The sequence below is a fragment of the Bufo gargarizans genome, chromosome 1, assembly GCF_014858855.1.
Source record: "Bufo gargarizans isolate SCDJY-AF-19 chromosome 1, ASM1485885v1, whole genome shotgun sequence".
NCBI lineage: Eukaryota > Metazoa > Chordata > Amphibia > Anura > Bufonidae > Bufo > Bufo gargarizans.
In genome coordinates, this window is record NC_058080.1 from 130,628,117 (window position 1) to 130,644,243 (window position 16,127).

At 42.2% G+C, this 16,127-nt stretch overlaps 1 protein-coding gene across 2 annotated transcripts in view; it reads left to right on the forward strand.

Annotated features, from left to right (window-relative positions):
* NSUN7 (NOP2/Sun RNA methyltransferase family member 7) overlaps nucleotides 1-16,127 on the forward strand; it is a 77,809-nt gene that overhangs the window by 43,137 nt on the left and 18,545 nt on the right. For both annotated transcript variants that reach the window (XM_044291688.1, XM_044291760.1), the window contains exons 5-7: nucleotides 6,515-6,667; nucleotides 6,960-7,143; nucleotides 11,357-11,567. In XM_044291688.1, the coding sequence (XP_044147623.1) occupies nucleotides 6,515-6,667; nucleotides 6,960-7,143; nucleotides 11,357-11,567 (548 nt within the window). The remainder of the gene's footprint in view (nucleotides 1-6,514; nucleotides 6,668-6,959; nucleotides 7,144-11,356; nucleotides 11,568-16,127) is intronic.

A 16,127-nucleotide genomic window follows, 5' to 3' on the forward strand; every position in this document is an offset into this window, starting at 1 on the left:
ATCCAGCATGCACACACTCCAGGAAGTTGTATAAACCGCAAAGTGATGCAGTATGGGAAGGGATTTAAAGGGATGCAATCAGTGCAACTACATGACAGCTGAGAGAGGCTAACGAGATAAGAAAACGAAAGCAAAACAAAAGGAACCTCAAGCAGGAGGTTCTGAAGAACGTCTGACAGAGCTTCTCAGATGTCTGGTGGTGACAGTACCCCTCCTTCTACGAGTGGACTCCGGACACTCAGAGCCCACCTTCTCAGGATGGGACCTATGGAAAGCCCTGATGAGACGAGTGGCCTTAATGTCCGTCACTGGGACCCACATCCTCTCCTCAGGACCATAACCCTCCCAATGAACGAGGTACTGGAGAGAACCGTGGACAACACGAGAATCCACAATCCTAGAGACCTGAAATTCAAGATTACCATCAACAACAATCGGAGGAGGAGGCAAAGACGAGGGTACAATGGGTTGGACATAAGGTTTTAATAAGGACTTATGAAAAACATTATGGATCTTCCAAGTCTGAGGAAGATCAAGACGGTAGGCAACAGGATTGATGACGGACAAGATTTTGTAAGGCCCAATAAACTTAGGACCCAACTTCCAGGAGGGAACCTTCAATTTGATATTCTTAGTAGACAACCACACCAGATCACCAACATTCAGGTCCGGACCAGGCACACGTCTCTTATCCGCCACACGCTTATCTCTCACTCATACTCTTTAGATTATCCTGAATTTTTTGCCAAATAGATGACAAAGACGAGGAGAATCTGTCCTCATCAGATAAACCAGAAGACCCCTCTCCAGAGAATGTCCCAAACTGCGGATGAAACCCATAGACTTATCAGAGGACTCCTGATGACGGTTATTTAAAGCAAACTCAGCAAGGGGCAAAAAAGAACACCAATCCTCCTGATTCTCCGCCACAAAACAGCGCAGATATGTCTCCAGATTCTGATTGACGTGCTCTGTCTGGCCATTCGACTGCGGGTGGAAAGCAGAAGAGAATGACAACCGAACCCCCAAGCGAGAACAGAAAGCCTTCCAGAATCTGGAAACAAACTGCGTGCCCCTATCAGAGACTATGTCTGAAGGAATACCATGCAATTTGACAATGTGATCAATAAATGCCTGCGCCAGCGTCTTAGCATTGGGCAAGCCAGGAAAAGGAATGAAATGCACCATTTTGCTAAAACGGTCCACCACCACCAGAATCACAGTCTTCCCCGAGGAACGAGGCAGGTCCAGTAATGAAGTCCATGGACAGATGTGTCCAAGGACGGGCAGGAATGGGTAACTGGAAGGAAAGGACCTGATGGCCGTGAATGAGGGACCTTGGCACGAGCGCAGGTCTCGCAGGCTGCCACAAAACCCTCAACTGACTTACGAAGCGCCGGCCACCAGAATCTCCGAGCGATGAGATCCACTGTGGCTCTTGCCCCCGGGTGCCCAGCAAGCGCAGAGCAGAGACCACCACCCTTTCAGCCAAAATGGGACCCGGGTCTTCAAAATTCCCACCTCCCGGAAAACAACGTGACAGGGCATCCCGCCTTCACATTCTTAACCCCAGGGCGGAACGTAACAACAAAATTAAACCTTGAAAAGAACAAAGACCATATGGCCTGTCTCGGGTTCAGACGCTTGGCTGACTCCAAGTAGGCCAGATTCTTATGGTCAGTAAACACGGTAATGGGGTGTCTGGCTCCCTCTAGCCAATGGCGCCATTCCTCAAAAGCTAACTTGATGGCCAACAACTCCCTATCTCCCACATCGTAATTTCTCTCTGCGGAGGAGAGTTTCTTCGAGAAAAAGGCACACGGTCGCCATTTGGCAGGAGAGGGACCCTGAGACAAGACCGCACCCACACCCACCTCAACTATGAAGGACAGAGAAATATCAGGTTGTACCAAGTTGGGAGCGGAAGCAAAACTCTCCTTGATACTAGAAAAGGCCTTACGTGCCTCTACCGACCAGGAGGAAAAATCGACCCCCTTTCTAGTCATATCAGTGAGTGGTTTAACAACAGAGGAATAATTCAAAATAAACTTCCTGTAATAATTGGCAAAACCCAAAAAACGCATCAGCGCCTTCTGATTCTCAGGAAGCTCCCAATCAAGCACAGCGCGGACCTTCTCGGGGTCCATGCGAAAACCAGAAGCGGAGAGAAGAAACCCCAGAAATTGAATTTGTGGAACCGCAAACACACATTTTTCCAGTTTAGCGTACAATTTATTCTCCCGCAGGATGAGCAAGACCTGACGTAGGTGGTCCTTATGAGTTTTGAAATCAAAATGTCATCTAGATACACTAAAACAAATTTCCCCATTAAATGATAAAAAATGCTGTTCACAAAATGCTGAAAGACGGCTGGAGCATTCATCAAACCAAAAGGCATAACCAAATTCTCAAAATGGCCCTCAGGGGTATTGAAGGCCGTCTTCCATTCGTCTCCTTCTCTGACCCTGACCAGGTTGTATGCCCCTCTTAGATCCAACTTGGAAAAAACTTTAGCCCCAACAATCTGGTTAAACAGGTCCGGGATCAGAGGAAGCGGATAAGGGTCACGAATTGTGATACTGTTCAGCTCCCTGAAATCCAGACATGGTCTTAAAGAAACAAAGAAAAAAACAGCGGCAACAGGTGACTTCGAGGGTCGTATGTGTCCCTTTCGCTAACTCTCAGAGATATAAGCACGCATAGCAACCCTTTCAGGTTGGGAGAGATTGTATAAACGAGATTTAGGCAGCTTGGCGCCTGGGGTGAGATTAATAGGGCAATTGTACTCCCTGTGAGGGGGCAATTCCTGAACACCACTCTCAGAAAACACATCCGAAAATTCAGAGAGAAAAGATGGTATAGTCTTTGTAGAAACCTCAGAAACAGATGTCGTGAGGCAATTCTCTCTGCAAAAGTCACTCCAACCATTTATTTGCCTCGCTTGCCAATCAATAGTGGGGTTATGGTTAGTGGGCCAGGGTAGCCCCAACACTAGAGTAGGCAACCCGCTTAGGACGAAACATGACACATCCTCAACATGAGTATCACTCACAATCAAACGGATATTGTGAACTATCCCCTTTAACGATTTCTGAGAAAGTGGAACGGAATCAATAGCAAAAACAGGTATATCCTTTCCCAAAATGCATACCTGGAAACGATGAGTTATAGCAAATTGATTATCAATGAGATTGACAGCTGCTCCACTATCTACAAAAATCTCACAAAAAATGTCATTGCTCTCTAGCGCCACCCTGGCAGGTAGGACAAAACGGGAACTACAAGCAAACGGAAAACCTTCAATTCAATCAGCCTTGCAAATAGTAACAGATGGAACGTTTCTAGAGGATTTTTTTCTTTTTGTTTCTTTATTACTCTCAAAAAACTGCCTGAATCTCCTAGAGGGACAAACATTTGCCAAATGATTTATACCTCCACAACAGAAACAAACCTTCCTATGAGAGCTGAATCTTCTATTGTCAGAGGCAAGCAAACCCAGCTGCATGGGCTCCTGCTCAGAAGGGATTGAGAGCGACTGAGACCCCTGAGCACTGAATGAGACCGCTGCACTGTCCTTGGACTGAGTATGACAGGAAGGAGTGATCTCTCCTCTCTCCGAAATTCTGAACAGTATATCTCTGCGGACTGTTTACCCTGGCATAAAAGACATAGTCTAGACTCAGCCAGAGCAATACGATCCGGATCATCATATATCTGACCCAGGGCTAAAAAAAATTCATCCACTGAACAGAGAGGGCCGTGCCCCCACCGGCAGCGAAAAGGCCCAGGACTGAGCGATATCCCTGAGCAGCGAGATGATGATCCCCACCCTCCGCTCCTCATCACCAGAGGAATGGGGAAGTAGGCGAAAATGGAGTTTGCAAGCCTCTCTAAAACAAACAAAATTCTCACTACCCCTGGAGAACGTATCCGGAAGCGAGATTTTAGGCTCAGAACAAATTCCATGAACGCAAGCAGAAACGGTCACCTCAAACTGAGAGACAGTTTTCCTCACTTCATGACTGGGCCACTATTTTGCCTTTTTGGCCTGGTTGACATCATCATTTATTTGACCCTTCTTCTGATCTGTCAGAAGGAAGTAAAAATGAGACACAACGGATCCTGTCTGTGTAGCAGCTGTAAGGCCTGTATGGTCCCATCAGAAATGGCTTATGATTCGGTAGCCAAAAGCAGGAGTGGGTACAAAACACAGAAGATGCAAATATTCCATTAACGTGTCATCTCTGTTTTGGATCCACTCCAGTTTTTTTTTTTTTTTTTTGCTTTAGCAATACTGGTGGATTACTGACCAAATGCTGACCGAGTAACGGCGGATGCTCAACAGACAGGATCCATTTTTTGGGGGGTTATTGTTCTGACGGATCAGAGGATGGGCAAAATAATCACTGACGTCAACACAAACTTACTGCTGACACCCTCTCCACTCTGCAAAGGGGGCTGTGCAGGTGGCTCACTGTGATTTGACACGACAGGTGCACAGGTTCAAAGAAGAACCCCCTGATTCTGATAAATGTAGTATAGACTGGATAGAACCGGCACTCAAAACAATCGGATTACACGTGGAAATTGAATAAAAATGTATTAAACAATCAACACTATATACTAGATGCACCAAGGTAAAATTGATATAAAATATATAAAAAATAATAAAAAGCATATATCTCAGTGTTAGCCAAGCGAGTGGAGTTTTCTTAGGGCACAGAAGTCTGAAGTGCTACACACAGAGGGCAAACAAAAACGCGTCTGGGCGTATTACCTGTGAAAGAACTATCGCAGCGGTACATGGCCATGTACTAAAAAGTTTATCCACTTACTCACGTAAGACCAAGAAGCGCTGTGAAATTCACGTAAGTGAAACAGCTGACATAGGTCTCCCACGAGAGTACAGACGGGATCCAAACAGACAACCGGACCCGACACTAATACAGCGGGGAAAGACTGGAACGTGGGACGCCACGACAGAAAACCTCCCGCAGACCTAACCGAGTGAATTCACACGGGAAACAGTGAGTAACACTAACTCAAGTGGAACCATACTGAACCGCTGTACGCAAGGCGGTATATGCACGGTGACATCAGACGTGCTGGACTAGTGACTCTCACCTCCAGTTTACTCAGAAATTGAGACCACTCTAGGTGATGGATAATTGAACTCAGTTCACCTTTAAACACCTTTTTCCCTACCCTATACGGTGGCACAAGATTTTATTTACATGCATTTAAGCTTATGTGAAATTTATATGTGAATAATACCTGCGACTATTTCAAGCACAATATTCAATCAGCTCTGTGTAGCTCCGTCACAGACGACTGTGATCCAATAGCCTACCCACCTGGGGGGACACGGATGCAGCCCTCTGTGCGTAGCACTTCAGACTTCTGTGCCCTAAGAAAACTCCACTCGCTTGGCTAACACTGAGATATATGCTTTTTATTATTTTTTATATATTTTATATCAATTTTACCTTGGTGCATCTAGTATATAGTGTTGATTGTTTAATAAATTTTTATTCAATTTCCACGTGTAATCCGATTGTTTTGAGTGCCGGTTCTATCCAGTCTCTACCCTCTCCACTCTGTCAGGGACGCTCTACTTGTATAAGCGTTTGATAGAACAGGTTCTGTAGACATCTAGGTGGAATCAGCAGACGACAGTGTAAAAGGGGTGCGCTCTTTCACGCTACAGATCTTGGGCCTCTGCACGGTTCTTTATACCTGGCACTAACATCGACCTGTAAGGCTGAGTTCACACTTGAGTTATTTGGTCAGTTTTGGCCCCATAACTGCCCAAATAAGTGAAGTGTGCAGTGATTCTAAGAGCGACGCCTGTCATCTGCATGTCATACTGACTCACAATATTGTTTCACTACCACAGCAGACTCCCAATGCATGTTACTGCAAGGCACAGTGTTCTACACCACTATACAGGCTCTCTGCAGCCAGGAAATAGCTGTTTTTAAATGTGATTCGCCGCAAATAAATTCGGATCGAATCTTTTCGGAAAATTTGGCAAACTGGACGAATCGAATTTTTGAGAAATTCGCTCATCTCTAGTAACTATGCTTAACTTAATCATAAGCATTCTATGTTTAGGTGCTTCCTTTGTTCTGCCTTTTCCAGTTATATCACACCTAACATAAATAAGGAAGGGTAGCCTTATGGTATATCATGGAACTGTAGCTCATGGTATATACAGGAACTGTAGCTCTCAGAACTTGTCCATCTGTACACCTTGGGGTGTCATGAGTAGAGTAGGTCTATGTGTAGATTACATAAATGTTACTAACATCTAGTAACATCTAGCTGCATCCTGCACGTCCTGAATGCTGTTATGTTTTGTGTGATAAGTCATGAACACCTAGTACTGTTTTGTGCTGTCTCTTGCGCTTTGTTTCCACATTGTGTACAACTCCTTTGTTGGGAAATATGTAGACATGATGCCTCCATGCCTTTATTTCTCTAGAGCTTAATGCTTTTATGTTGTTTCACTTAGCTATAAAACCAAGCTGGCTGCAGCCCTTGCAAAATGTCGAATTAAGTATGCAGCTCCAACCATTGAGTATATCTTACCTGAGACTGTACGGAAACAAGAACAAAGAGCTTCTACATTACCAATTTATGCTTGGATTAACACAACCAAAGCCAGGTAAGTACTAGTACAAACCCTAATAAAAAGAATGGAATTGTGCACTAGGTTATTTGGGGATAAGCAGTAGTATAGTGGCCAAGGGCAAGAAAAAAATCTGGAGGTTGAGCCCTCTTTCCTTATGTAGTGTTTGGGATGATTCTCCCTTATGCTATTCTATAGGGAACTGGAACTGTATTCATCACGAAGATGGTACTTGACCAGCAAACATCTCATTGCAATTTAATATGGGTTTTTACTAGTTTTGTAGACTCTTTTAGAGTTTTAATTCCTGTTATTCCTTTGTTTTCAGCATCACAGAAGTTTTTAACACCTTAAAGAGAGAGGGGTTCACCCAGACTGATTCTCCCTCAGAACTTGATGGTTATACATATTGTGTGGACCACCATTGCCAAGATTTGCTAATTTTTCCAGCACATTTTAAAGAGGAACTTTTCAACATGGAAATGGTTGTTAATTACCAGCTGATATTACAGGTAGATGTGTGTTCAACTTTATGCAACTTTTGTATTGGTGGACACATTGCTGACACAGTGCCACAAACTGACTACCGTGGGCCACATTTACTGATGTAAAGGGGGTTTCTGGGAATAATACATTTTTATCTAATGCCCACATCATGATTGGACAGAAATTGGTCAGCTAATCTATTGGTGTAAATACAACCCTTGACAAAAGTGTCTCTCCCTGCACCACATTTATCATCCCGTCTGATCCACTGTAATACATTTGGTGCAGATCTAGACAGCCTGAAGGTAATGGATTATCAAGGTAATATTTAAAGTCACAGTTTTTTTTTTTTTTTTTTCATTTTTTGCGACAAACTTACCAAATGTCCCACGCCATTTGTTATATTTGGCACACGAGTTATTGATTTTTCAGTCTAACATTATCTATTGTAAAGGTGCCTTCAGTTTTTACTCTGCTAGAGGATTGGAGTATACGTGTGACTTTTTTTTTTGTTACATTTGGCTAAAAATGTAATTCCGCTCACAAAACCTTGGTAAACACAAAATGCCAGGCATTGTCCAAAGCACATAACAGATTTTGCAAACACTTCTTAAATTTGTCACAAAGTTTACTCCACCAACTTTCTGGTGCAGAGCATTTCATACCCCCTTTATCTTAGTTTACACCATTTACATTATTAGTAATGCTGCCCCAGTGTCTGTCTACTATGTATCATGTTGGCAACTGTTATCTAAAAAGCCATAATTTCAGCATGGTATTGGTAAGAAAATCTTTCTTTTGGAAAAGGTTCCTAGAACAATTCTTATCTATGGTTGGGCTCTTTGGGACAGATGGGTTAATGTCTGGCTAATGAGCAGCAGCACTTCTCGCACTTCTCTGCAATATCCATTACCACCACCCCATATTACCACAGTCTCTCCTGTCCGTCCTCTCTGTACTTCATGTCTCCTCATGAACTCCATTCCTACAGAGATTTAGCTGAAGATCTTATCAGCTGTATTCAGGATCATAATCCCTGACAAGCAGAGCGGAGAGGAGGATGAGGCAGCTCTACAGCTCAATGTTCTGAAGTAACTTGTCCTCCTGTGTGATTAGGACAGGTTTTCTGTGTAATAGGACGGAGGCCATTTTATTTTCTCTGATTGCTCCCTAGACAAAATGAGCCATTATAACGGTATTCGTAAATGTATTTAGAACAAAGTAATATATAAGTATCTTCAGTAATGTTATTATATTTATTCCCGGATCAGTCTTTTTCTGAGTACATTGACGAACCCCTCCCGCATTCACAAGCAGAGCATACAAACTTGTCCTTGGCCAGATTCATACCTGTAAGAAGTCTAAGTAGGTTTTCCACTTGTTGGACCCATTGTGTTACATGAATTATTGGTTGCCGTACATGAAGAATGCTTGCATGGTGATTATATGACGGTACGATGGAAATGGTCATTGTAAAGTGACACAGTGATTAGCATCCACAACTACTGGTCCACAACTAATTAAGAAAGCAGAATCTTTGCGTCATGCCTTTCTCCTCTTACAAGTGATATTTGTCTTGGAAGCATTTTTGGTATCTGGTTTAGGACACCAAACATAAAGGGAGATGTAGAGGAGCAGAGAGTGATTTATATCTCTATTGTACGCGCTCTTCAGACTTGGAAGCCTTGTGGACGCCGAGGAACAATATCAATGCCTGAGTGAGAGGGTTGCGTGGCAACATGCTTATGTCAGGCAGTTTATCATTGCGAGCAGTATCTGCCCAGTTTAGGAGCTTGATCTTTTAATCCCTAGAAGGACAATGCCAACATAAAATATTGCGCCTTTCTCTGGGCAGTTTTACGTTGACTGCTGCAGGAGCGGAGATAGTGTAGGAGCACAATAAATTGCCATGGAAACTGGTGTGAAGATCACTGGGGATGTGTAAGCCATGTACTGTATTGTCTAAGGACACATTAAAAGGCTTCTGCTTTGGGAGAACGTCTAATACCTTGAGTGCATGTGAAGTCTGTTATCTGCTTGTTGCATTTTTGATGTTGCCTTGTAGAAGGGAGTATTAACTGGCTTACAATGTTCAAAATGCATAAATAACTTACTGCAAGTAGGAAATTATTTTATTAGAAGAACTAATAGTGAATCACTATTCTGCTAGGGCTTGGTATAAAACGCTGAAAGATTTAAAGGGATTGTCCAGGATTTTGATATTCATGGCCTATCTTCAGTATAGGTCATCAATATCTGATCGCTGGAGATCTGAGTCGTGGCACCCCTGCCAATTAGCGGTTTCAGACGGCCTCCTCACAGCTCACCAATCACAGCGCCCTACATTGTATAGCAGCTGTGCTTGGTATTGCAGCTCAAGCCTATTCACTTGCGCCTAGTCCATGTGATCTATGAACACAATGTCACTGGCCTAGTAAGAGGCTGCAGAGCTCACCTGAGCTCAGCGGGCTCTTCAAATAGCTGATCGGGGGTGTCAGGAGTCGGGCCCCCACGATCTGGTATTGATGACGTATCCTGAGGAGAGGCCATCAGTATCAAAATTTCAGACAACCCTTTCAAAAGGAACCTGTCATCATGAACATGCAGCACAATTTGCAGGCAGCGTACTATAGAGCAGAAGGAGCTGAGCAGATTGATTTATAGTTTTGTTGAAAAAAATTCAGTAAAGTTAAATTCATTAAAATCCCTGCACCTTCTAGGCCTAGCAGTCCAGTGGGCGGTATTATCCGTTATTGCCATGCTTTCCTCTTTGGCTGTGCATACAGGGAAGGCTGTCGGTCACGGAGTAGGACGACCCACATGACTTCTAAGCCTAGAAATAGAAGGGATTTCAATGAATAAAACTATGGAAATGTAAATAGAGTGATTCCCTGTCCCTTATGTTTGTCAATCCCTCATGACCACAGGGAGGGAGTACTCGTTTTTAGGATCCCAGCGCTGGTACAGTTTCAGACCCTCCGCTATATGCATTTACCATGTAGAGCGGAGAAGAACTGTGTGAAACGCATATTCCGTCGATGCGTTCCACTGCTGAGTCAGGCGCATGGGCAGTAGCAAGGAATAGGCAGACCGTAAGCCTGTGCGCTCCACGCCTGCGTTCCACCTACAGGAAGTGGACGCGGGCCGGCGCCCCATGTGACACCGCAGGGATATTACAGGGAAAGTTTTATCTTCAATGCATTGTCCCTATTATTGGTCTACGTACTACATTACTATTTTGGGACATAGATATTTATGTTTCTTGTTGACCATTATTATAATGATGTATCAGGAATATTTTCGCTTTTATTCTTAATCGGATTAATTAAAGAGTGTTTTTAAGGGTCTTCTTTTCTGCTGGACTTTATTTTGATATTTGTTTAAAGACTCATTTACATTGATGTGGATATATATGTACACAAGACACTTATTAATGTATTGTGATTGTCCATATTGCCTCCTTTGCTGGCTTCATGAAATTTTTCCATCACATTATACACTTCTCATTTCCATGGTTATAACCACCCTGTAATCCAGCAGCAGTGGCTGTGCTTGCACACTATAGGAAAAAGTGCTGGCCTCTCTGGCTAGCACAAGCACAACCACCGCTGCTGGATTACAGGGTGGTCATAACCCCTTCACAGTGTCTAATGTGATGGAAAAATTAATCAAGCCAACAAAGGAGGCAATACGGACAATAACAGTAAATTAGTAAGTGCCTTGTATTAACTTTCTCTACATGATGAATGCCATTTTCTAAAATGAGACAACCCCTTTTAAGGGGATGGTGCATGACCCAGGGATTCAAAGGAAAAAACACTGATTGCTGTATCTTGTACGCTCCTTCACTTTGATGCCTTAAATGATTTGCCCAGAGTATGGTGGATATATGGAAAGATCCACCTCTTCATTGACTTCTACTTCACGGTTCTTTACCAACAGACGAGAGTCCCAGAAGAACAACCAACTCCAATCACGAATCTCTGACATATCTCCATTGTCCTGTGGATAATACATTATTTTTAACTTATTTTATTTATAAACTTTTTTTAAATGGCAAAGCAGAGTTCTGTATTGGCAATCATAGCTCAGCTCATCGTGCTCTATGTTACATGTACACACTTGTACAATTTCATATAATGATTGATTTTCGAGGATGTCTTCCAGATTACTATGTAGTGAGTCCATGTAATGACATATGATGTATTACTCACCCAACCTGCTCTGTCCCATCCACAGGACAAGTCGCACAGCCTAGCGGCACATTCAGTAAAAGCCTTGCTCAACATGGATGATGACATCATAGTGGCCAGCCCTTACCCAGACTATACTATTGCCCACATTTCTGTGCTGACCAGTCAGTATTCTTCTAATATATATGTCTGCGGAGTTAAGTCTGAATCTAGAGAAGAAGAGATGTTGGATTTATTCCGTAGCATGGAATGTAGAAGTAAGTTGTCAGGTTTCCTAACTGGTTATAAATCAGCTAAGGGTACATTCACACATCTGTCGGGTGCATTTAACGTCTGTCACGCAGCCATTTTCAGAACCATTGATATGGGTCTATTCACATGGCCATTTCTTTAATGAACAATGAATAATAGGGGTAAAAAAAATAGGACATGTCCTATTTTGTCGCTTTTTACGGACAGACAGCCCCCATAGTTTATAATGGCAATTTTTTTCAGAAAGGCATTGGTTAAAGCGGTTATCCCATGGCCAATGTAAAAAATGAAAATCCGACATCATATAGTACATGACAACCTCTTTCTAACAAAGCTAGAACCAGCCCTGTACCTCACATCGATCCAAAAATCTCCACGTTCATTGCTCTGCTAGATAAATATTAACCCCTTAAGGACTGGGCCATTTTTCGCCTTAAGGACCAGACTGATTTTTGCAAATGTGACATGTCACTTTATGTGGTGATTAACTTTAAAACGCTTTTACTTATCCAAGCCATTCTGAGATTGTTTCCTCGTCACATATTGTACTTTATGACAGTGGTAAATTTGAATCAAAAGATTTCATTTTTATTTATAAAAAAAAAACTAATTTGCCAAAAATATTGAAAAATTCGCAACTCTCCAAATTTCAATTTCTCTGCTTTTAAAATAGATAGTGATACCTCCTAAAATAGTTACTACTTTACATTCCCCATATGTCTACTTCATGTTTGGATCATTTTGTACATTACATTTTCTTTTTTTGGGACGTTAGAAGGCTAAGAAGTTTAGAAGCAAATCTTAACATTTTAAAGAAAATTTCCAAAACCCACTTTTTAAGGACCAGTTCAAGTCTGAAGTCACTTTGTGAGGCTTACATAATAGAAATCACCCCAAAATGACCCCATTTTAGAAACTACACCCATCAAGGTATTAAAAACTGATTTTACGAACGTTGTTAACCCTTTAGGTGTTCCACAAGAATTAATGGAAATTGGAGATTCAATTTCAGAATTTAACTTTTTTGGCAGATTTTCCATTTTAATAATTTTTTCGCTAACAAAGCAAGGGTTAATAGCCAAACAAAACTCAATATTTATTGTCCTGATTCTGTAGTTTACAGAAACACCCCATATGTGGTTGTAAACTGCTGTATGGGCACACGGCAAGCCGCAGAAGGAAAGGAACGCCATATGGTTTTTGGAGGGCATAATTTTAATTTGCCATTTCACATTTGAAGACCCATTTGAAGACCCCCTGATGCACCCCTAGAGTAGAAACTCCAAAAAAATTACCCCATTTTGAAAACTACGGGATAAGGTGTCAGTTTTGTTGGTACTATTTTAGGGTACCGATGATTTTTGGTTGCTCTATATTACACTTTTTGTGAGGCAAGGTAGCCAAAAAATTGCTGTTTTCTCACTGTTTTTACAACGTTCATCTGACAGGTTAGATCATGAGCTATTTTTATAGAGCAGAATGTTACAGACACGAAGATACCAAATATGACAACTTTTTTGTTGTTTGTTTCAGTTTTATATAATAACGTTTTTTTTGAAAAAAAATGATTTTTTTGTGTCTCCATATTCTGAAAGCCATAGTTTTGGAGCTCATTTTTCGCGGGTTGAGATGACTGTTTAATTGGCACTATTTTGTTGTGCGTATGACTTTTTGATCGCTTGCTTTTACACTTTTTGTGATGTAAGGTGACAAAAAATGGCTTTTTGACACCATTTTCATTAGATTTATTTTACGGTGTTCACCTGAGGAGTTAAATCATGTGATATTTTTATAGAGCATGTCATTACGGACGCGGCGATACCTAATATGTATAATTTTATTTATTTTTTATTTAAAAGAGTTGTCTGGGTTTAGAGCTCCATTTTTTACCCAGTCAGCCCCCCTGACTTGAGCATTGGAGCAGTTCATGCTCCGATGCTGTCCTTTGCCCTGCGCTAAATTGCGCAGGGCAAAGGCATTTTTAGGAGTTCCGGTGACAAATTGGGCTCTCCATGGGGCTGCCAGGAAGCTTGGTGATGTCATTGGCACTGATGGGCGGGCTTTAGTGCTGCCCATGCCAGTAAAACAGCTAGGGCAGTGCTAAGGCACGCATATCAGAGCTGGTGACGTCACCGTACACACTGCCGTGCGCAAGCCCCTGCCCAGCAGTGTGGTATTCTGAACAAAAGGGCCCTTGCCCTGGAGGATCTAGTGCAGGGCAAGGGAGATCATCGCAGCACGAGATGCTCCGATGCTAGCCTCAGGGGGGCTGCCTGGGTGAAAATATGGGTATCTCCTGGTTCAGGTCTGAACCCGGACAACCCCTTTAAGTTTTATACACGAATATCATTTTTGAAACAAAAAAAATCATGTTTTACTGTCTCCATAGTCTGAGAGCGATAGTTTAATTTTTTGGGCGATTGTCTTAGGTAGGGTACCATTTTTGCTGGGTGAGGTGATGGTTAGATTGGTACTATTTTGGGGTACATATGACTTTTTGATCGCTTGCTATTACACTTTTTGTGATGTAAGGTGACAAAATGGCTTTTTGACACCATTATATATTTTTTTTTACGGTGTTCACCTGAGGGGTTAAATCATGTAATGTTTTTTTATAGAGAAGGTTTTTACGGATGCGGCATTACCTAATATATCAACTTTTTTTTGTTTTTGTTTTATACACTAATATAATATTTTTTTTATGGGGCGATTGTCCTTTGTAGGGGCTCATTTTTTGCAGGATGAGGTGACGGTTAGATTGGTACTATTTTGAAAGCATACTCCTTTTTGATCGCTTAGTGTTGAACTTTTAGTGATGCAAGGTGACAAAAATGGCTTTTTTTGACAGTTTTTATTTACTTTATTTTTTATGGTATCTATCAGACGGGGTGAATTATGCGATACATTTATAGAGCCGGTCGTTTCGGATGCGGCGATGCCTAATATGTATGTATTTTCTTTTTTTTATATATAAAATCAGGGGAAAGGGGCGTTTTTTCTTTTTCAACTTTTTTTTTTATTGAAAACACTTTTTATACTTTTTTTAAAACGTTATTTCTGTCCCGCTCTTGGACTTTAACTAATGGGGGTCTGATCCCCTCTGCAATGCATTACAATACATCTGTATTGTAATGTATTGCCTGTTAGTGGATTACACTAATACACTAACAGGTTGCCTAGGAGACCAGGCCTAGGGCCCCCGTAGAAGGCAGATCCCAATGCTGTGCAAGGCATTGAGCAGCCTCTGCACGGCATCCGTCTGCCTTGCCACACATCGGGTCCCCGCCACAGCAGTGCGGGGACCCGATGCGCTCATTCACCGGCCGCAAACCACTTCTATGTAAACAGGGACAGGGGCTACCAGGGACTGCCGGACCCCTGCAGTGATCGGGCGGGCGCGAGTCAACCCGCCGTGCATGACTGCGGAATGGGTTCTGGCACAGCATCCCCCGCTGTACATGCACAGCATTTTGCGTTAAGAGGTTAAGCTGACAGCTCAAGGAGAGTGTCTCTTCTGCAGCTAAGGGGGCGTGTCAATGCTCTCTCTATCACAGCTCAGGAGGCGTGTCAATGCTCTCTCTATCACAGCTCAGGAGGCAGTTCAAGGATGAAACAGAGCATGTGCGGCCTTCTCAGTGAGCAGGACAAAGAAATTAAAGAACAAAACAAACAGCAGGTGGCGCTATACAGATACATTTAATTGAATAACTCGGTAGCTAAATTTTCAATTACATGCAATTACAAAAGTATTTAGATCCAGTAGAATATTTTTCGTGGGACAACCCCTTTAAAAAAGGACCATTTTCGGCAATATTGGGGTGTCTGTATCCCACCTCCTTGCCTCTTTGCCTCCTAGGGGACAAACCGCGCCCAGGTTAACGATCGCTATATTTAAGCTATCACAATTTATTATTTTAGCTGCCAGAATTTATATAGCCTTTAAATGGCGCCCGGCCTCACTTTGTTTTCAGGCTGTATTAGATAGAATTAATAAGATGCTTTTATTTAAACAGATTAACGCCATACATACTGACACGCAGCCTTTGAGAAGCTCTGGAAGCCCTGGCTATCCTCCTCTCAATCTACCGATCTCCGCTACTGTATTACTTTATAGCACAGCCCCCACTGTCACATTGTCATTTTACTCTACTCTTTCAAGTAAATTGATTGATGACTTGCAATCCCCATTGTACTTCAGTGTTTACTTATCTGTATCATTTTTGAAATGTTATTGGAATTTTTCCTTTACTTATTTATGTTCTTGTCCATGTTTTTTTTCATATAATGACAAATGTACTATGTTTTCTTACTCAGTTATTTACTTTCTGATGCCAAAAAACAAATAAATGACTTTTGAAACTAAAAAAGCCATTTTGCCATATTAAAGTCTGTTTTGTTTCAGTCATTGTCACGGCTTACAGTTAGGGTTGTGATACCAAGTAAATTATCACAATACTCGATACCAACTCAATACTTTACAACAAAAAAAACAACACAAGTCCGTCTCTCTCCTAGCTCTCATCCCTGCACTCTCCCCCTCTTCTCACCCCCCACCGCCTCCTTGA